Genomic DNA, 23153 nt, shown 5'->3' with positions numbered 1-23153 from the left:
AATGACAAGGGCTTAACCACCTCAGTACAGTGCAGTTACACCCCCTTCCTGACCAGACCAATTTTCAGCTTTCAGCGCTCTCACACTTTGAATGACAATTACTCAGTCATCCAACACAGTATCCATATGAAACTTGCGTCCTTTTTTCCACACAAATAGAGCTTTCTTTTAGTGGTATTTAATCACTAGTGGGTTTTTTATTTTTTGTGCTATAAATAAAATAAAACGTAAATTTTGTGAAAAAAATGCCTTTTTCTTCGTTTCTGTCATAAATTTTTGCTAATTAGTAATTTTTCTTCATAAATTTTGGCCAAAATTTATACTGCTACATATCTTTGGTAAAAATAACCCACATTAGTATATATTATTTGGTCTTTGTGAAAGTTATAGAGTCTACAATCTATGGTGCCAATCACTGAAAATTCATCACTTCTGATCAGGCCTTCAGTACATCAGGTGTATCTCATTTCTTGAGACTCTAACTAGTCAGGAAAGTACAAATACCCCCCAAATGACCCCTTTTTACAAAGTAGACATCCCAAGGTATTAAGTAAGTAGCATGGTGAGTTTTTTTAAGTTGTCATTTTTTCCCACAATTCTTTGCAAAATGAAGATTTTTTATTTTTTTTTATTTTTTTTTACTAAATTGTCATATTATCAGGTTATTTCTCTCACACAGCATATGTATACAACAAATTACCCCCCAAAATACATTCTGCTACTCTTCCCGAGTACGGCGATACCACATGTGTGAGACTTTTACACAACCTGGCCACATACAGAGCACCAACATCGATGTAGTACCTTCAGACGTTCTACGAGCAAAAATGACGCATCTCATTTCTCAACCACCTATTACACTTTTGAAGGCCCTGGAGTACCAGGACAATGGAATTTCCCATAAAATGACCCCATTTTGGAAAGCTAACACCCCAACGTATAATCTGTGAGGCATAATGAGTCTTTTGAATGGTTAATTTTTTTCCAGACGTTTTTGGAATATGTGGAAAAAAATTAAAACGCATTTTTTTTTACACAAAATTGTCAATTTATAAGATATTTCTAACACATAGCATGTATATAGCAAAAATTACACCCCAAAATACATTCTGCTACTCCTCCCGAGTATGGCAATACCACATGTGTAGGACTTTTACACAGCCTGGCCACATAGATGGGCCATACATTGAAGTAGTACGTTCAGGCGTTCTAGGAGCATAAATGACACATCTTATTTCATTCCTACCCATCACACTTTTGAAGGTCCTGGACCACCAGGACAGTGAAATTACCCACAAAATGACCCCATTTTGGAAAGTAAACACCCCAACGTATATTCTATGAGACATGGGCTGCAAATAGGTACTCGGGTACTCTGATGGGCTGGAGATAGGTACTCGGGTACTCAGGTGGACTGTGACAGGTACTCGGGTACTCAGATGGACTGGAACAGGTACTCGGGTACTCTGATTGCCTGGTGACAGGTACTCGAGTACTCTGATGGCCTGGTGACAGGTACTCGAGTACTCTGATGGCCTGGTGACAGGTACTCGGGTACTCTGATGGCCTGGTGACAGGTACTCGGGTACTCTGATGGCCTGGTGACAGGTACTCGGGTACTCTGATGGCCTGGTGACAAGTACTCAGGTACTCTGATGGCCTGGTGACAGGTACTCTGATGGTTTGGTGACTGGTATTTGGGTACTCTGAAGGGCGGTGACAGGTACTCAGATGAACTGTGACAGGTACTCGGGTACTCAGATGGGCTGTGACAGGTACTCGGTACTCTAATGGACTGTGACAGGTACTCGGTACTCTAATGGACTGTGACAGGTACTCGGTACTCTAATGGACTGTGACAGGTACTCGGTACTCTAATGGACTGTGACAGGTACTCGGTACTCTAATGGACTGTGACAGGTACTCGGGTACCCTGATGGGCCGTGACAGGTACTCGGGTACCCTGATGGGCCGTGACAGGTACTCGGGTACCCTGATGGGCCGTGACAGGTACTCGGGTACCCTGATGTGCCGTGACAGGTACTCGGGTACTCTGATGTGCCGTGACAGGTACTCGGGTACTCTGATGTGCCGTGACAGGTACTCGGGTACTCTGATGTGCCGTGACAGGTACTCGGGTACTCTGATGGGCCGTGACAGGTACTCGGGTACTCTGATGGGCCGGGACAGGTACTCGGGTACTCTGATGGGCCGGGACAGGTACTCGGGTACTCAGATGGGCCGGGACAGGTACTCGGGTACTCTGATGGGCCGGGACAGGTACTCGGGTACTCTGATGGGCCGGGACAGGTACTCGGGTACTCTGATGGGCTGGGACAGGTACTCGGGTACTCTGATGGGCTGGGACAGGTACTCTGATGGGCTGGGACAGGTACTCGGGTACTCAGATGTGCCGGGACAGGTACTCGGGTACTCTGATGGGCTGGGACAGGTACTCGGGTACTCTGATGGGCTGGGACAGGTACTCGGGTACTCTGATGGGCTGGGACAGGTACTCAAATACTCTGATGGGCTGTGACAGGTACTCTGATGGACTGTGATTGACAGGTACTATGAGGGGTGGTGACAGGTCCTCTTTATTGGGGGGGGGGGGGGCAATCAGTATGTTTGGTGTACACTGTATGCGGTAACGAGATGTTACCGCAATCTCCTCCTCACACACGATCGGTGTGTGAGGAGGAGAACCCGGTAACATCCCGTTACCGCGGTTTGTTTACATTTTAGTGATCGGCTGTGAAAGGATCACAGCCGATCACGTGGGTAAACAGCCAGCCAATGGCTGTTTACCAGTGTCGGTGACGAGCAGTGTTCCCGGGGAACACGCCGCCACCGACGTGCACGCGCAGCGCGCTCGCGATCGCGCGCATGCGCCGTGCACGTAGGGGGTGTGACCATCTGTGATCGGCCGTGACTTCATCACGGCCGATCACGTGGTAAACAGCCATAACGAATGGCTGTTCACCCCCTTCGGTGGCGAGCGGTGTCTCCGTGACACGCCGCCACCGAAGAAACAGGGATGCGCGCGCACGATCGCGCGCATCCCTGTTTAAACGGGAGGCCGTCATATGACGGCCTCCCGCCGCAATAGCTGCGCCGCCTGGCCGTCATTTGACGGCCGGCGGTCAGGAACTGGTTAACCAGTGGGTAGCAGTGTAGGGGTTAAAGTGGAAGTAAACCCATCGATTTAAACAGTTTCAAAAAACGGCATGCCGGGAATGCTAACTGCACATTGGCTGCGCTCTCAACCAAACTGTCAAACCACCCAATGGCTGATTTCGTAACGGATCACATGTGCAGCACCGTGGCAGCTGAAGATTAAACAGAGGCAAAGATGGCAGCTTCCGTGGATGAAATCGATAGGGGAGTTCACTTCCACTTTAAGTGTTCCAAGGGGTGTGTTACTAACTGTGGGGGGGTTGGGCTTTCATTTAGTGAACACTGATCTCTGATCCTATCACATGGAGCAGAGATCAGCGTCACTTGTTTCTAGGCAGAACGGGGAGATGCTGTTTACAGCGGCATCTCTCCGTTCAGCCTTCCCCCCCGTGAGACGATCGCTGGTATCCCCACGGCGATCGAGTCCGCGGGACCCGCGACCGGACTCAAGGGGGTTCCGACCGACACGCGAGCTGTAACTGTACGCCAATATGCCTGCCCGTGCCATTCTGCCGACGTACATCGGCGTGCGCTGGTCGGGAACTGGTTAAACGACACTTCAAGGATTACAGTTTTGCAGACTCTTCTTACTACTTTTGCATTGGAGTGTGTTGGGGACATATCGAGCCCCGGCACCTGAGGGTGGACCTGGTGTATGAATTGAGTTGCCCCTGCAGAGGGCGCTGTTACCTTTCTTCTTTTCCATCCAAAAGAACATTTGTGAGGTCAGGTACTGATGTTGGATGAGAAGACCTGGCTAACAATCGGTGTTCCAGTTTATTCCAAAGGTGTTTCAGTTGGGTTGAGGTCGGGGCTCTGTGTAGGAGTACAATTGTCTGCAATGTTTTCTGCATGGTGTAGTATTATCACTACCCTTCACTGGAGACAACTCAACTCCATCATTGGAGGTTCACATACTTTTGGCCATATAGTGTATAAGATCCATAAAGATAGGTGTGTGTGATATATATATATATATATACTGTATATTGATTTGAAGGCTGGCTTTTGTGAGAAGTGCAAGAGTAGTTGACCGGAAAAAGGAAATTAGGGATGGAATTGGAGTTTTATATAATGCATTGTTCTCTGTTGCTGTGAGTGCAAAAGTAATTCTTGGCATGGATGGAAAAAAGGATCCCCTCCCCCCCTCCCCCCAGACCTATTGTTATTGGTAATGATCTGAGGCCGGGGTTTTGTTTCTTTGAAGCCTCCTCGAGCTGCACTGGCGGCTTCCTATTGCCTTGAAAAAGTTTCCTGCAAAAGAATCGGGAGAGGAATTGGCTGACGTATGATGGAGAATACCGTGCCAGGCCATCAACCACTCCAGTCTTAGTTTTGGGTGGATGGTTGCAACTTTTAGTTGTGCATTTTTAAGAATGCAACAGAGGAAATGAGACTGCTCCGAGAGAGCCTTGATATCACTTTCCTGTGAGTTCCTTATGACATATGAAGCCACGGGGTCACTGAGCATTCATCCAACCCCCCCCCCCCCCCCCGAATATCATTTTTGGGTGGACTTTGCTTTCCCTCTCTGATGAGTACTGACCAGTGACCACATAACACAACCATTCAAAGTGACGTTGATAGAACACCCAAAAGTGTTCTATCAGGTTGAGGTCAGGACTCTGTGCAGGCCAGTCAAGTTCCTCCATCCCAAACTCACTCATCCATGTCTTTATGGACCTTGATTTGTGCACTGGTGGGCAGTCATGTTAGAACAGGAAGGGGCCGTCCCCAAACTGTTCCACACCTGAAATGGTCCAAAGTGTCTTGGTATGCTGACACCTTAAAGCCCCGTACACACGAGAGGACTTATGTCCGACAGACATCCAAAGGAGTTCTGACGGAGTTCTGACGGACTTTTCGACTGAGCGGACTTGGCCACACACAATCACACCAAACTCCGACGGATTCGAACGTGATGACGTACGACTCGACTCGAATAAGGAAGTTCATAGCCAGTAGCCAATAGCTGCCCTAGCGTCGGTTTTAGTCCGTCGGAGTAGCATACACACGAGCGGATTTTTCGGAGGGACCGGGTACGGCGGAGTTCCGTCGGAAAAATTTGAAGCATATTCCATTTTCTAAAGTCCGTCAGACTTTTGCGAATCAAAAGTCCGTTGCAGCCCCACACACGATCGAATAGTCTGACGGAATCATTCCGTCGGACTTTGGATGTTGAAAAGTCCGCTCGTGTGTACGTGGCTTAAGCGTTCCCTTCACTGGAACTAAGGGGGCCAAGCCCAACCCCTGAAAAACAACATCCCAGTCTTAGTCCGGAGGGTTCAATATTGAGTTGGCCCTTTGCAGCTATAACAGCTTCACCTCTTCTGGGAAGGCCGTCCACAAGGTTTAGGAGGGTGTCTATGGGAATGTTTGACCCATTCTTCCACAAGCACATTTGTGATGTCAGGCACTGATGTTGGACAAGAAGGCCTGGCTCGCAGTTTCTGCTCTTAGAAGACCTTTGGGATAAATATCAGGTTGAGGTTAGGACTCTGTGCAGGCTGGTCAATTACCTCCAACACAAACTGACTCAACCATGTCTTTATGGACCTTGGTTTGTGCCGACGTACATCGGCGTGCGCTGGTCGGGAACTGGTTAAAGACAGCTAAAAAGATATTTGGTGTCATGCTGCTGGCTTTGCTAAGTTGTGGTGATGGAACCCTGGTTGAGAATGGCTGGTGTAGACTCTGATGCCGGCGTACACACGATTGGAATTTCGGACAGCAAAAGAGCGATGAGAGCTTTCCATCGGAAAATGCGACCGTGTGTAACGTTCGGAATTTAGCTGGGAGAATTCCCACCAGCAAAAAATGTGAGAGCATGTTCTCAATTTTTCTGGTGGAAAAACTTTCTATCGGAAATTCTGATCGTGTGTACGCAATTCCGACGTGCAAAAACTCACGCATGCTCAGATTCAACTATGAGACGGAAGCTATTGGCTACTGGCTATTGAACTTCCTTTTTCTAGTCACGTCGTACGTGTTGTACGTCACCGCGCTCTGGATGGTCGGAATTTGGTGTGACCTGTGTGTAGGCAAGACAGCTTGAGCAAAATCCCGTCGGAGAAACCATCAGAGCCTTTTCCGACGAGAATTGCAATCGTATGTGTACGCGGCATAAGTGCAATCAACAAGAGGGCCGTTCAATACTTTGTATGAGGGGTTTAGGAAGACGTGTTGGTGGGAGCGCACACAAGGACTGCTTCTTGACGAAATTTTAAAAGAACTCAGAACAGCGGGAGTTGCACCACTGAGAGCGGAAATCTCCGCCGACGTTCGATGGAGGAAGAGATGCTGCAAGCGCGCAGTAAGATCCCTTTCACACTGGGGCGCTTTTCAGGCGCTTTATCGTTAAAAAAAGCTCCTGTAAAGCGCTTGAAAGAAGCCTCATCTGCAATACCAATGTGAAAGCCTCGAGTGCTTTCACACTGAGATCCCTTTCACATCCCTTTAGCTTTAAAAAAAGCGCCTGTAAAGTGCCTGTAAAGCAAATGAAAGCAGCCGCAGCTGCAATCCCAATGTAAAAGCCAGAGTGCTTTCACACTGAGGCGCTGCTCTGGCAGGGCATCAAAAAAAGTCCTGCAAGCAGCTTCTTTGCAGCGCTTTTGGAGCGGTGACTACACCGATACTAAAGTGCCCCTTCCCATTGAAATCAACGGGAAGCGCCTGCAGAACACCTAAAAAGTGTTTTTGGCAGCAGCGTTTTGTGGGCACTTTTAACCCTTTATTTGGCCACTAGCAGGGGTTAAAAGCGGCCCTAATAGTGCTCGAAAAACGCTGGTAAAGCGCTGCTAGTTTAACCACTTACAGACCGGACCATTTTGCTGGCCAAAGACCAGACCACTTTTTGCGATTCAGCGCTGCGTCGCTTTAACTGACAATTGCGCGGTCGTGCGACGTGGCTCCCAAACAAAATTGACGTCCTTTTTTCCCCCACAAATAGAGCTTTCTTTTGGTGGTATTTGATCACCCCTGCGGTTTTTATTTTTTGCACTATAAACAAAAATAGAGCGTCAATTTTGAAAATAACGCATTATTTTTTACTTTTTGTTATAATAAATATCCCCCAAAAATATATGAAAAAAATTTTTTCCCTCAGTTTAGGCCGATACGTATTCTTCTACATATTTTTGGTAAAAAAAATCACAATAAGCGATTATTGATTGGTTTGCGCAAAAGTTATAATGTTTACAAAATAGGGATAGTTTCATAGCATTTTTATTAATAATTTTTTATTATTTTTTTTTACTAGTAATGGCGGTGATCAGCGATTTTTATTGTGACTGCGACATTGCGGCGGACACATCGGACATTTTTGACACATTTTTGGGACCATTGTCATTTATACAGCAATCAGTGCTATACAAATGCAGTGATTCCTGTGTAAATGACACTGGCAGTGAAGGGGTTAACCAGTGGGTGGCAGTGTAGGGGTTAAGTGTTCCTAGGGGTGTGTTACTAACTGTGGGGGGGTTGGGCTTTCATTTAGTGTACACTGATCTCTGCTCCAATCACTTGGAGCAGAGATCAGCGTCACTAGTTGCTAGGCAGAATGGAGAAATGCTGTTTACACGGCATTTCCTCCATTCAGCCGCTCCGTGAGACGATTGCTGGTATGCCCGCGGCGATCGAGTCCGCGGGACCCGCGACCGGACTCACGAGGGTTCCGACCGGCACGCGAGCCAATATGCCTGCCCGTGCCATTCTGCCGACGTACATCGGCATGCGCTGGTCGGGAACCGGTTAAGCGGCGATTTACGAGCGTTTTTCGGGCGCTGACATTGTGAAAGGGCTCTTAAAGCACTCGGGGCTTTCACATTGGGATTGCAGATGAGGCTTCTTTCAATCGCTTTACAGGCGATTTGTTTTTAACGCTAAAGCGCCTGTGAAAGGGGTCTTAATGGCTGGTCTCTGGCCCGCACAGAACGCCGCCCCTCCATAGTCCTCCATTGTATAAGATTTGAACTGCAGATTGGACGTTACGTAATGAATAAACAGGTGCCGAGGCATAACTGGGCCTCTTCCAGATCACTCCAGATCTGTTCCCGGGTTTGCCGCGTTCTCGCTGCGCACATATGGCGGGGGGAAGGGCGAGCAAGCTGTTCAGTTCATCCCTGGGATTATGTTGCTCGCTGTTTTGCCGTTTTTGTCATCCAAGAGAGCAAAACAAAATACGCAGAGCGTCCCGGGATGTGTCTCTTTATTGAACCGCAGTCATCGTTCCATAGGACCAGGCCACGCTCGCTAATCAATACGATAAATGTGTTTGATTGTTGAAAATTTAAAGCGGAACTCTGGCCAAAAAAAAAGATAAAAGATTAATAGCCAATTAACCACTTCAGCTCCTCAGATTTAACCCCCCCCCCCCCCCCTTATTCAGCACTACCCTACCTTAACTGGCGATTGCGCGGTCACGTAACGCCGTACACAAATAACATTTATATCATTTTTTTCCCACAATTAGCTTTCTCTTGGTGATATTTCATCACATCTGCGTTTTTTTTTCATTTATATAATAAAATAAAATAAAAAAGACCAGAAAATGTTGAATAAAAAAAAACATTTTTGACTTTCTGCTATAAAACATCCAATAAAAACAAAAAAAAAAATCAAATTTCATAAATTTTGGCCAAAATGTATTCTGCGACACGTCTTTGGTAAAAAAAAAAAAAAAAAATCCCAATAAGTGTATATTGATTGATTTGCGTGAACGTTACAGCGTCTACAAACTATGGGAAATATTTATGGAATTTTTATTTATTTATTTTTATACTAGTAATGGCGGCGATCAGCGACTTATAGTGGGACTGCGGTGCGGTGGACAATCTGATGCTGACTGACATCACCAGTGACACTAATACAGTGATCTGTGCTTTGCAGGGAGAGAAAAAAAAAAAAAAAATCAGACCTCTGCTGTCTGTAGAGAGCTCTGTGTTTTTTTTACCTGCCATTCGTTTAGCCCAGGGGTCTCCACACCTTCTAAACAAAGGGCCAATTTACTGTCCTTCAGATTTTAAGGGGGACTGGACTGTGCCCATTGGGTGCACAAAATGTCCCAACATCAGTGGGACAAAACTCTCCCCATCATTGTTTCAATGGGAGGATTTGTGCCCCATCATTGGTGTCATTGGGCCACATTGTTGGTGTCATTGGGAGGATTTGTGCCCCATCATTGGTGTCCTTGGGCCCCATTGTTGGTGTCTTTGGGAGGAATTGTGTTCCATCATTGGTGTCATTGGGTCCCATTGTTGGTGTCTTTGGGAGGAATTGTGCCCCATCATTGGTGTCATTGGGCTACATTGTTGGTGTCATTGGGCCACATTGTTGGTGTCATTGGGAGGATTTGTGCCCCATCATTGGTGTCTTTGGGCTACATTGTTAGTGTCATTGGGAGGATTTGTGCCCCATCATTGGTGTCATTGTTGGTGTAATTGGGAGGATTTGTGTCCCATCATTGGTGTCATTGGGCTACATTGTTGGTGTCATTGGGAGGATTTGTGCCCCATCATTGGTGTCCTTGGGCCCCATTGTTGGTGTCATTGGGAGGATTTGTGCCCCATCATTGGTGTCATTGTTGGTGTAATTGGGAGGATTTGTGTCCCATCATTGGTGTCATTGGGCTACATTGTTGGTGTCATTGGGAGGATTTGTTCCCCATCATTGGTGTCATTGGGCCCCATTGTTGGTGTCTTTGGGAGGAATTGTGTTCCATCATTAGTGTCATTGGGCTACATTGTTGGTGTCATTGGGCTACATTGTTGGTGTCATTGGGAGGATTTGTTCCCCATCATTGGTGTCCTTGGGCCCCATTGTTGGTGTCTTTGGGAGGAATTGTGTTCCATCATTGGTGTCATTGGGTCCCATTGTTGGTGTCATTGGGAGGATTTGTTCCCCGTCATTGGTGTCATTGGGCCCCATTGTTGGTGTCTGTGGGAGGAATTGTGCCCCATCATTGGTGTCATTGGGCCCCATTGTTGGTGTCATTGGGAGGAATTGTGCTCATCATGAATGATCTTGCAGATATATATAAAAAAAAAATTTATTAATATTTATTATCCCTTTCATGACTAAGCCTATTTTTGGAATTTGGTGTTTACAAGTTAAAATCCATATTTTTTGCTAGGAAATTACTTGGAACCCCCAAACATTATATATATTTTTTTAGCAGAGGCTCTAGAGAATAAAACGGCGATTGTTGCAATATTTTATGTCACACGGTATTTGCGCAGTGGTGTTTTAAACGCAACTTTTTGGGAAAAGGGACACTTTCATGAATAAAAAAAAAACAAAACAGTAAAATTAGCCCAATTTTTTTGCGAAATGTGAAAGATAATGTTACGCCGAGTAAATAGATACCAAACATGTCACACTTTATAATTGCGCGCACTTGTAGATTGACGACAAAGTACGGTACCTAAAAATCTCAATAGGCGACGCTTTAAATTTTTTTTACGGTTACCAGGTTAGCGTTACAGAGGAGGTCTACTGCTAGAATTATTGCTCTCGCTCTGACGATCGCGGCGATACCTCACATGTGTGACTTGAACACCGTTTACGTACGCGGGCGCGACTTCCGTATGCGTTTTCTTTGCTTCGCGAGCTCGCGGGGACGGCGGGCGCTTTGAAAATTTTTTTTTTATTTTTTTATTTATTTTATTTATTTTTAAATGACTAAATTGTTTAAAAAAAAAAAAAAAAAAATTTGATCACTTTTATTGCTGTCACAAGGAATGTAAACATCCCTTGTGACAGTAATAGGTGGTGACAGGTACTCTTTATGGAGGGATCGGGGGTCTAAAAGACCCCCCACCCCTCCTTTACACTTCAGTGTATTCAGATCGCCGAAAACGGCGATTCTGAATACCGGATATTTTTTAAAAACCGGCGCCATTGGCAGCCGAGTAAACGGGAAGTGACGTCATGACGTCGCTTCCGTGTTTACGATGAGGAGACTGGAACGAAGCCGATTACGGCTTCGTTCCAGTTCCTCCCCAGCAGCCGGAGCCGACGGATGTTTAATCGGTGCTCCCGATCGAGCGGGAGCACCGGTAACAGCGGCGAGAGGCGGCGGGAGGGGGGGACGTCCCCTCCCGCTCCTCCGGCATAACAGCCGAGCGGCTTTTAGCCGCATCGGTTGTTATGCCTGGATAGCCAATCGCCTGCTGTAAAAAACGGTACCGGGATGATGCCTGCAGGTGCGGGGGCATCATCCCGGTATAACCCCCGGAAGCCGAGTACGCAGATGTGCGTACGCTCGGCGGGAAAGGGTTATTATATATTTTTTTTAAATACCTAGATCAAGGTTTGATTTAGGTGAGCCCCAGGGCATTTTGGAATTAGTATCATAGTCGGTGTGTTTTCCGTAGGATTAACAAAAAGCAAAATGCTCACTATTGTTTCTGGGCTGTACTACATCTACTAACATCCACATGTGTGATATCGCTGCGATCGTCCGGAGCAGGAGAATTTATTTTGGGTTGTTCTTTGGTGGTAGGTTATGGTAGTAGCAAGAGGTATACAGCTAACCACTTCAGCTCCTTGCCCGGCCCGGTCAGTTTAGGTGGACGGCCATGTCTTGGTAGGTTTGCAGTTGTGCCCATACTCTTTCCATTTTCCGATGATGGATTGAACAGAGCTCCGTGAGATGGTCAAAGCTTGGGAGATTTTATTATAACCCAACCCTGCTTTATACTTCTCCACAACTTCATCCCTTACCTGTCTGGTGTGTTCCTTGGCCTTCATGATGCTGTTTGTTCACTAAGGTTCTCTAACAAACCTCTGAGGGCTTCACAGAACAGCTGTATTTCTACTGAGATGAAATGACACACAGGTGGGACTCCATTTACTAATTAGGTGACTTCTGAAGGCAATTGGTTCCTCTAGATTTTAGTTAGGGGTATCGGAGTAAAGGAGGCTGAATACAAATGCCCCTCCCCCACACTTTTCACATATTTATTTGTATCATTTATCATTTTCCTTCCACTTCACAATTATGTGACACTTTGTGTTGGTCCATCACATAAAATCCCAATAAAATACATTTACGTTTTTGGTTGTAACAAAACGTGTGGAATTCCAAGGGGGTATGAATACTTTTTCACGGCTCTGTATATACAGTATTACTAACACGTGTCAAAGTTGAATAATTGGCCTTAGGCATTTAAATTTGTTTTACCCCCCTAGTAGAGCTGCAGGATTCTGGGCAAAATGAGAATCGCTATTTTTTTTACTTTGAATAAAAAGATTGCGATTCTCGCGACGTAAAACCTTTCACATTATACAACAAAAAAAAATGGGATAACTTTACTGGTTGTTTTTTTGTTTTTTGTTTTTTTTTAATTCATTAAAGTAATTTAAAAAAATATAAAAACAATTGCATTTGAAAGGCCGCTGTGCAAATACAATGTGACCTAAAATATTGCAACAACCGCCATTTTATTCTCTAGGGTGTCTACTAAAAAAATATGTAGAATAATTTTCTAGCAAAAAAAAAAAAAAAAAAAAAAGATTTTAGCTTGAAACCAACAAATGTCAGAAAAAAGGTTTGGTGTTTAAGGGGTTAAACTTTTTTTACTTCCACACAAAATCTATTCCATTGACAAATTGTTACAATGTTTATACTTAACCTCACGCCGATGTACGTCGGCAGAATGGCACGGCTGGGCACAAGCACGTACCTGTACGTTGCTTTTTAAGGGCCCAGCCGTGGGTCGGGAGCCGGCGGCGCGCTCCCGACCCGGTCCTGAGCTCCGTGGCCGCGGGACCAGCGGGCCCGATTGCCGCCGGTGTCCCACGATCGGGTCACAGAGCTGAAGAACGAGGAGAGGTCTGTGTAAACAAACCTCTCCCCTGTGCTTCCTAGTGTGGCTGTCACCGATCGTCTCTTCCCTTTTATAGAGAAGGACGATCAGTGAGGTCACATGCCAGGACACGCCCCCCTACAATTTAAAAAAAAAAAACATAACGTCATACATAACACCTACACTGCCCCCTAGTGGTTAACTCCTTCACTGCCAGTGTCATTTGCACAGGAATCAGTGCATTTAAAGTGGTTGTAAACCCTTACAAACCACTTTGACCTACAGGTAAGCCTAGATTAAGGCTCACCTGTAGGTCCAAGAAATATCTCCCAAACCTATACGGTTTAGGAGATATTTGCCCCAAAGTCGGGCACCGCTATCTACGGCGCATGCGCCGTAGACAGCGGCGCGCAGGTGCACTGAGCGCGGCATCGTCGACGACAGCAATGCCGCGAGTCTCGGCTCCCGTGCGCATGCGCGGGAGTGACGTCATCGCTGCTCCGGCGAATCACAGCGCCGGAGCAGCGAGACCCACGGAGACCCACCAAGAAGATGGACGCTCGGAACTACAGGGGACAGCGGTGACTTCGCTGGCTCCTGTGTCAGGTAAGTGACACATAATGGACTACTATGCGATGCGATGCGATGCGATGCATAGTAGTCCATTATGCTTTGCCTTTACAGGGAATGAAAGAGGAAGTAAACTCATCAGGGTTTACTTCCTCTTTAAATAGCACTGATTGCTGTATAAATGACAATGGTCCCAAAAATGTGTAAAAAATGTCCGATGTGTCCGCCACAATGTCGCAGTCACAATAAAAATCGCTGATCGCCGCCATTACTAGTAAAAAAAAAAAAAATATTAATAAAAATGCTATAAAACTATCCCCTATTTTGTAAACGCTATAACTTTTGCGCAAACCAATTAATAATCGCTTATTGCGATTTTTTTTATTGATTTTTTTTTTTACCAAAAATATGTAGAAGAATACGTATCGGCCTAAACTGAGGGAAAAAATGTTTTTTTATATATTTTTGGGGATATTTATTATAGCAAAAAAGATTGAATTTTTTTTAGAAATTGTCGCTCTATTTTTGTTTATAGCGCAAAAAAAAAAAACACAGAGGTGATCAAATGCCACCAAAAGAAAGCTCTATTTGTGGGGGAGAAGAACGCCAATTTTGTTTGGGAGCCACGTCGCACGACCGCGCAATTGTCAGTTAAAGCGACGCAGCAACGGATCGCAAAAAAGGGGCCTGGTCCTTTAGCTGGAAAAAGGTCCGGGGCTGAAGAACGTTGTGATTCTCGGGGTTTTTTTCTCTTCCTTTCTTCTGGTGGCTTCAGAAGAGCAGAGAAAATTCTTTGCATAGAAAGAATTGTGAAACACTTTAGTCAAAGATCGCGGTGACGATTCTTGACCATTAATTGTGCAGCTCTACCCTCTAGGCAGGAAAGAGTTAATGATGCATTTTTTGTGTCTAGTTACCCGCCCGGAGTTCCGCTTTAATTTTTTTTTTTTAATAAATACATAACTTGATGTTTTTATAATCTCTCTGGAATTCCTCTTTATGGATAAGATGTCATTCTGCTGTTTTGTACACACAATAAAATAATGATTTTGATTTTTTTTTTTTATGTATTTGCAGCTAAGCCGGGGGATGAGCTGAAGGTGGAGCAGGCTGTGAAGGATTTCAGGTCGTTAAGTTTACCCATCATGAGGAACATGGGGGCCACCTCCACCTTTATCTTCAACCCTCCGAACGAGAGGGCCGACCAGCCGCCGTTCCGGAGGGAGAACTCCGACATCCTGGTAAGTCGCACCCCGGGAAATTCATATCACTGGGTGGTTTTATGACGGGCGCTCCTGGACCGGCACCAGGGCAGGACTTAGGGTGGTGGGGGCCCCTGGGCTTGAGTCACTTTCGGGCCCTACCTTCTATACATTACTGTATTTATCGGCGTATAACACGCGCTGGAGTATAACACGCACCCCAAGTTTAGGAGGGAATTTTAAAGGAAACATTTTTTAGGAGGGAAGTTTAAGGGAAAAAAAATCTACATTTAAATGCCCATCAATGCAGCCTTATCAGTGTCCATCTGCAGCCTTATCAGTGTCCATCTGCAGGCTTATCAGTGTCCATCTGCAGGCTTATCAGTGTCCATCTGCAGCCTTATCAGTGTCCATCTGCAGGCTTATCAGTGTCCATCTGCAGGCTTATCAGTGTCCATCTGCAGGCTTATCAGTGTCCATCTGCAGGCTTATCAGTGTCCATCTGCAGGCTTATCAGTGTCCATCTGCAGCCTTATCAGTGTCCATCTGCAGCCTTGTCAGTGTAGCCTTGTCATTGCAGTCTTGAAGTTTAAAAATGGCACCGCCGAGATACAGAGTCCTGTGTATCTCGGTGGCTCTCTGGTCCTCACGGCAGCTCTGGGGTCCTCTCGGCGGCTCTGGGGTCCTCTTGCAGTCCCGAGCGGAGACGAGAGTGCTGGGCTCACAGTCACGCCCAGTCTCTGTGTTATGTCCATCATAGGGCGGGACTGTGAGCGGAGCCGAGCCGAGTACACTTGGCTATGTATCTCGGCGGGGCCCCCTATTGGGGGGGGGGGCCCATGGGCTTGAGCCCAGTCAAGCCCAATGGTAAGTCCTGCCCTGACCGGCACACTGGCAAAGGTGGCAATTGCCAGAAGGGCCAATTAAAGGAGAAGTTCTGCTTTGAGCATCAGAAGCCGATGGAGTGCGGTTTTGTGACACCGCTGAAGGCGGAAAGGATACAATAAATAGAATTACAGGTTCCCCCCCCCCCCCAGGTGCCAGCATCTCAGGGGTCCGATGGGGTTTATAGCGGATACCTCCGGGATATATTGCAAGATATTACAATTTTTGTTTTGGCCATTTTGTTGTCGGGCATTTATCTTGGCAAAAACGCACTACATGCTCTTCTGCAGCTTTTCCATTGCAGTCTATTGAACCAAAAATGTGCCGTTTGGCTTTTAGAAAAATGTCCAAGAATGCAGCAGCTGGAAGAAGCCTCGATGTGAACATAGGAAACCATGTTAAATGGACTGTAGTGCTTTTCAGCAAAACGCACTAAAAAAATGCAGAGGTGAACGAATGAATGAAATACTTGTATAGTGCACACTGCACAATGCGAACTGAATCGCCTCTAGGCACTGAGGTGTGAACCATTGGGTGCAGGCCAGTCAAGTTCCTTCACCCCAAACTCGCTCATCCATGTCTTTATGGACCTTGCTTTGTACTCTGGTGCTAGGGTTGCCATCTTTTCTTCAAGCCAAACCCGAACTAGCGTCAATTTTTTCCCCCTATAGGATTATAAAAGACCTTGGACACCTGGGACAGGCTGTGGCTCCTCAAGTGACTGAGATAGTCACACACAAATCCGTCGCCGTCCGGGAGCTATGGGTGGCTGTCTAGGGGCAGGCTCAGCATCACAAGGGGGGCGGAGCAATGATGTCAGCAAGAGCAGTTTGGCCACACCTACTGTTCGCTGCAGAGCGCTACGCTCACCACATTACTACGCTCTGCTGCGAACAGTAGGTGTGGCCAAATTGCTCTTGCTGACATCATTGCTCCGCCCCACCCAGTGATGCTGGGCCTGCTCCCAGACAACTGCCCATAGCTCCTGGACGGCGACAGATTTGTGTGTGACTATCTCAGTTACTTCAGGAGCCACAGCCTCGTCCGAATAATGTGTCCGGGTCTTAGGCAGACTAGAAACCCAGACACATGATTCAAAATCCAGACTGTCCGGGTGAATCCTGGGCAGGTGGCAACCCTAACTGATGGGCAGTCATGTTGGAACAGGAAGGGGCCATCCCCAAGCTGATGAAATTGTCGGTATGCTGATGCCTTAAGAGTTCCCTTCACTGGAACTAAGAGGCCAAACCCAACCCCTGAAAAACAACCCCCACACCATAATCTCCCCTCCTCACACATCATAATCCCCCCCCCTCCACCAAATGACTTGGACCAGTGCACAAAGCAAGGTCCATAAAGACATGGATGAGCGAGTTTGGGGTGGAGGAACTTGACTGGCCTGCATAGAGTCCTGACCTTAACCTGATAGAGCACTTTTGGGATGACTGTGAGCCAGGTCTTCTCGGCCAACATCAGCTCCTGACCTCACAAATGCTCTTCTGGAAGAATGGTCAAACATTCCCATAGACACCCTCCTAAACCTTGTGGACGGCCTTCCCAGAAGAGGTGAAGCTGTTATAGATGCAAAGGGTGAGCCAACTCAATATTGAACCCTCCGGACTAAGACTGGGAGGCCATTAAAGTTCATGTGTGTGTACAGGCAGGCGTCCCAATACTTTTGACATTATAATATATATATATATCATGTTTTTTTTGCTGGAAATGTGATTACATAGCAACAAAGACCTTATGTTCTCACATAGCTGTGCTTAATCTATAATTATCATTATCCCCCTGCTTGGTCGCTCCTCCGCGTTAATTGTGCTTTAAATACCGTCAGCGGACCCCAGCTTGGCGTCGGCGTATTTTTAGAAGGCATGTAAAGCGGAGCCGGCATTTCAATTTGTTTTCTTTTGTAAATAATTATAAGGAAAGCTTAACACCTACCTGATGAAATCAGTGGGGAGGACGGGGTGGGAATATTGGGCCGGAGAATAGAAGGCGGCTAGAAGCAACGGATATACTAGAGCAGTGATGGGGAACCTCGGCACCCCCAGATGTTTTGGAACTACATTTCCCATGATGCTCATCTACACTGGAGATGGTTTGAGCATCATGGGAAATGTAGTTCCAAAACATCCGGGGTGCCGAGGTTCGCCATCACTGCACTAGAGGCTCACGCCGCCGTAGCGCCACTCCTGGGGGATGGGATATAGAAAGGCGGTATGAACTTTATTGTGGGGATCGGTCACAAGCCTCCGTTGCCTGTCGGCTTTCACAGAGATGTCTTCACCCCTTTAGCAGTGCTTGGGCAGTCCATCTGATTTCTTCTATAATGTCTTGAATAGCACAACAGGTTTTCTGGCTTGGAAGGGTTACCAGGTAGCAGTTGGGCACACAGAGAAGAAGACTTTGGGCACGCATGCAGAGAATTATTATTGCAGGAATGTAAGAGGGGCTTGGCGATTGGCTAGATTTGGCACCAAGGGTACAAGTTCCTACCACTGTCCTCCCCTGCTGAGGTCGAACTTCCAACTTTGTGGGAACAGTTTGGGGGGCGGCCCCTTCCTGTTCCAACATGACTGCTCACCAGAGTACAAAGCAAGGTCCATAAAGACATGGATGAGCGAGTTTAGGGTGGAGGAACTTGACTGGCCTGTACAGAGTCCTGAACACCTTTGGGATTTGGGAATTATCTTGTCCAACATCAGTACCTGAACCTCACAAATGCTCTTCTGGAAGAATGGGTCAAACATTCCCACAGACACCCTCCTAAACCTTGTGGACGGCCTCCTCAGAAGAGGTGAAGCTGTTATAGCTGCAAAGGGCCAACTCAATATTGATCCCTCCGGACTAAGACTGGGAGGCCATTAAAGTTCACGGGCATGTAAATGCTGATGTCCCAATACTTTTGGTAATATAGTGTATGTGGTGGCTTCAAATTCCAAGGCCATGTCTTTAAAGAGGAAGTAAACCCTGATGGGTGTTACTTCCTCTTTCATTCCCTGCAAAGGTAAAGCATAATGGACTACTATGTATTGCATCGCATCGCATCGCATAGTAGTCCATTATGTGTCACTTACCTGACACAGGAGCCAGCGAAGTCGCTGCTGTCCCCTGTAGTTCTGAGCGTCCATCTTCTCGGTGGGTCTCGCCACTCCGCCGCTGTCATACGGCGAAGCCGCAATGACGTCACTCCCGCGTATGCGCACGGGAGCCGCCACCCGCGGCATATCGCCGTTGACGGCGGCGCGCTCAGTAGACAGCAGTGCCTGTCTTTCGGCAAATGTCTCCTAAACCATGTAGGTTTAGGAGATATGTCTTGGACCTACAGGTAAGCCTTAATCTAGGCCTTAATCTAGGCTTACCTGTAGGTCAAAGTGAGAGTTTACAACCACTTTAAATCCTGTCCCTGGAAGTCAGGGGCCGTGCAGGAGCAGCTGTTGGAAAGAAAAGCCTATAGCCTCAGTTGATCTATTGGCCAGCCATTTCCCCTCTCTGTACTCGTATTGCCTTATTTCCTGCTGTCTAGCATTGAGTAAACAGTGTGACCCGCGCACATTGTGTCGGAGAGTTCCTTCCCCATCGTGTCAATAGGAACATGTTGGAGCGCCTCCAGAAGAACAGGAACTGCCCCGTCCATGGCCTTGACAGTCAGTTCAAAGAGCCCCTCACCACGCCATCCAGCCAAGAACTCTGTCGGGTTTCATGACCCCAAGTGGGCGGCTTCACGCATTTTGACTTTACATTTCAGCATTATTTGAAAAGCTGACAACTCAAGACGGCCTCGGCCCTGTTTTGGCAAACGCAACAGGATGTGTAGGCCTTCCGTGATAGGGAATGGAAACTTGAATAAAGCAAAGTCCTTGACTATCACTCCGTAGGGTGTAATAATGTGTCAGGAGAACACATGAGAATGGGGCAGCCATGCTGTATCTACAACGGTTCAATGGCTGGTGCCATGGCATTGGGGGGGTCTCCAGACTTTCTAAGCAAAGGGCTATCTTCCCGTCATTGGTTTTAATGGGAGAAATAGTGCCCCATCAATGCTGTCAGTGGGAGGAATAGTGCCCCATCACCCCTCAGTGACATTCCTTCTCCCTTTTCATGTGACAACACTGAAGAAATGACACTTGTCTACAATGTAAAGTAGTGAGTGTACAGCTTGTATAACAGTGTAAATTTCCTGTCCCCTCAAAATAACTCAACACACAGCCATTAATGTCTAAACCGCTGGCAACAAAACTCAGTACACCCCTAAGTGAAAATATCCAAATTTGGGCCCAATTAGCCATTTTCCCTCCCCGGTGTCATGTGACTCGTTAGTGTTACAAGGTCTCAGGTGTGAATGGGGAGCAGGTGTGATAAATTTGTTGTTATCGCTCTCACTCTCTCATACTGGTCACTGGACATTCAACATGGCAACATGGCACCTCATGGCAAAGAACTCTCTGAGGACCTTGTCTGAATTGTTGCTCTACATAAAGAGGGCCTAGGCTATAAGAGGATTACCAAGACCCTGAAACTGAGCTGCAGCACGGTGGCCAAGACCATACAGCGGTATAACAGGACAGGTTCCCCTCAGAACAGGCCTCGCCATGGTCCACCAAAGAAGTTGAGGTCACGTGCTCAGCGTCATATCCAGAGGTTGTCTTTGGGAAATAGATGTATGAGTGCTGCCAGCATTGCTGCAGAGGTTGTAGGGGTGGGGGGGTCAGCCTGTCAGTGCTCAGACCATACGCCGCACACTGCATCAAATTGGTCTGTATGGCTGTCATCCCAGAAGGAAGCCTCTTCTAAAGATGATGGACAAGAAAGACCACAAACAGTTTGCTGAAGACAAGCAGACTAAGGAGATGGATTACTGGAACCATGTCCTGTGGTCTGATGAGACCAAGATAAAGGTATTTGGTGTCAGATGGTGACAAGCGTGTGTGGGGGCAACCAGGTGAGGAGGACAAAGACAAGTGTGTCTTGTCTACAGTCAGGCATGGTGGTGGGGGTGTCATGGTCTGGGGCTGCATGAGTGCTGCCGGCACTGGGGGGGCTACAGATCATTGAGGGGACCATGAATGCCAACATGTACTGTGACATACTGAAGCAGAGCATGATCCCCTCCCTTCAGAGACTGAACCGCAGGGCAGTATTCCAACATGATAACTACCCCAAACACACCTCCAACACCACCACTGCCTTGCTAAAGAAGCTGAGGGTAAAGGTGATGGACTGGCCAAGCATGTCTCCAGACCTAAACCCTATTGATCATCTGTGGGACATCCTCAGACGGAAGGTGGAGGAGGGGAAGGTCTCCAACATCCACCAGCTCTGTGATGTCATCATGGAGGAGGGGAAGAGGACTCCAGTGGTGACCTGTGAAGCTCTGGTGACCTCCATGCCCAAGAGGATGAAGGCAGTGCTGGAAAATAATGGCGGCCACACAAAATATTGACACTTTGGACCCAATTTGGAGATTTTCACTTAGGGGTGTACTGACTTTTGTTGCCAGCGGTTTAGACATTTAGGCTCCATGCACACTGAAGCTCAAAAAAGCTATTTCTGGACGCCAGATTGCTGGCAGAAAACGCTGGTTGAAAAACCTGCTTTTAACAGCGTTTTATACTAGCGTTAATGAGCGTTTTACAGCGTTGGCGTTAATGGGCGTTTTTTATAAAAATACACAGAGGACACTCCAAAAATCCCACAATGCATTGAAAAATAGAATGCCGAACACTAATGAACGAGCGTTAATGAGCGTTTGTCGTTTTTTGCCGCTGAAAAACGGCACTTTGAACGCGAATTTCTGGCGTTCAGAAAAAAGCCCATAAACTCCACTGCTCATTAAAGCTGAAAAACGTCCATGTGTGCATGGACACATAGGCTAACATAGAGTGGAGTTTATGGGCTTTTACAAAAAACGCCCAAACGCCAATAAACTGCAGTTTATCAGCTTCAGTGTGCATGGAGCCCAATGGCTGTGTGTTGAGTTATTTTGAGGGGACAGGAAATTTACACTGTTATACAAGCTGTACACTCGCTACTTTACATTGTAGACAAGTGTCATTTCTTCAGTGTTGTCACATGAAAAGAGAGAAGAAAAGATTTACACAAATGTCACTGAGGGGTGTACTTACTTTCGTCAGATACTATATATATATATATATACTGTATATGAGCTTTGGTGGTGCATACCCTAATGCAGCGGTCTGATAATCATTGTACGCCTATGGCAGTGGTCTCCAAACCGCGGCCCGGGGGCCAGATGTGGCCCTCTGCTTGCCTTTATCTGGCCCTTGGGACACAATTCCACCAACTGACACCAATGATGGGGCACTATTCCTCCCACTGACACCAATGATGGGGCACTATTCCTCCCACTGATACCAATGATGGGACAATATTCCTCCCACTAACACCAATGATGGGGCACTATTCCTCCCACTGACACCAATGATGGGGCACTATTCCTCCCACTGATACCAATGATGGGGCACTATTCCTCCCACTGATACCAATGATTGGACACTATTCCTCCCACTGTTACCAATGATGGGGCACTATTCCTCCCACTGATACCAATGATGGGGCACTATTCCTCCCACTGACACCAATGATGGGGCACTATTTCTCCCATTAAAACCAATGACGTGGAGCTGATGCCAGGGCATTTTTTACTCCCACTGGCCATAGTCTGCTCCCAAAGCCTGAAACCTAAATTGGCCTTTTGCTTAGAAAGTCTGGAGACCCCCCCAATGCCATGGCACCAGCCATTGAACCGTCGTAGATACAGCATGGCTGCCCCATTCTCATGTGTTCTCCTGACACATTATTACACCCTACGGAGTGATAGTCAAGGACTTTGCTTTATTCAAGTTTCCATTCCCTATCACGGAAGGCCTACACATCCTGTTGCTTTTGCCAAAACAGGGCCGAGGCCGTCTTGAGTTGTCAGCTTTTCAAATAATGCTGAAATATAAAGTCAAAATGCGTGAAGCCGCCCACTTGGGGTCATGAAACCCGACAGAGTTCTTGGCTGGATGGCGTGGTGAGGGGCTCTTTGAACTGACTGTCAAGGCCATGGACGGGGCAGTTCCTGTTCTTCTGGAGGCGCTCCAACATGTTCCTATTGACACGATGGGGAAGGAACTCTCCGACACAATGTGCGCGGGTCACACTGTTTACTCAATGCTAGACAGCATTTTACAGAAATGCGAGGGGTGTACTTACTTTTGTGAGATAATGTGTATATATATATATATTCTATAAATGGCAGTAGAGCAATGGACAGTGTCAGTAGTTCTTTTTTTATTATTTATTTATTATAACTTTTTCACAATTTTATTATTTAAAAAAAAAATTTTTTTTACAATTTATTATTACATTTTTTTTTACAATTTTTTTTAGCAGCCCATTGGGGGGCTTTGGTGAAATATCAGGGGTTTAAACAAACCCCTGATGTCTCACTTTTGAGATAGAGAAAGGGATTGAGGGCAGAGATTCTTCAGTCCATTTCTCT

At 46.7% G+C, this 23153-nt stretch overlaps 1 protein-coding gene across 4 annotated transcripts in view; it reads left to right on the top strand.

Moving 5' to 3' along the window:
- Positions 1–23153, top strand: part of PLEKHG5 (pleckstrin homology and RhoGEF domain containing G5) — a 504862-nt gene that overhangs the window by 348169 nt on the left and 133540 nt on the right. For all 4 annotated transcript variants that reach the window (XM_077458334.1, XM_077458335.1, XM_077458337.1 and 1 more), the window contains one exon: positions 14631–14794. In XM_077458334.1, the coding sequence (XP_077314460.1) occupies positions 14631–14794 (164 nt within the window). The remainder of the gene's footprint in view (positions 1–14630; positions 14795–23153) is intronic.

This window comes from Lithobates pipiens, unplaced genomic scaffold (genome assembly GCF_037356315.1).
Source record: "Lithobates pipiens isolate NorthernLeopardFrog02 unplaced genomic scaffold, aLitPip1_a1.2 Scaffold_27, whole genome shotgun sequence".
Classification (NCBI taxonomy): Eukaryota; Metazoa; Chordata; class Amphibia; order Anura; family Ranidae; genus Lithobates; species Lithobates pipiens.
Note: the sequence above shows the minus strand (reverse complement) of the source record. Positions and strands in the feature narration are given on the sequence as shown.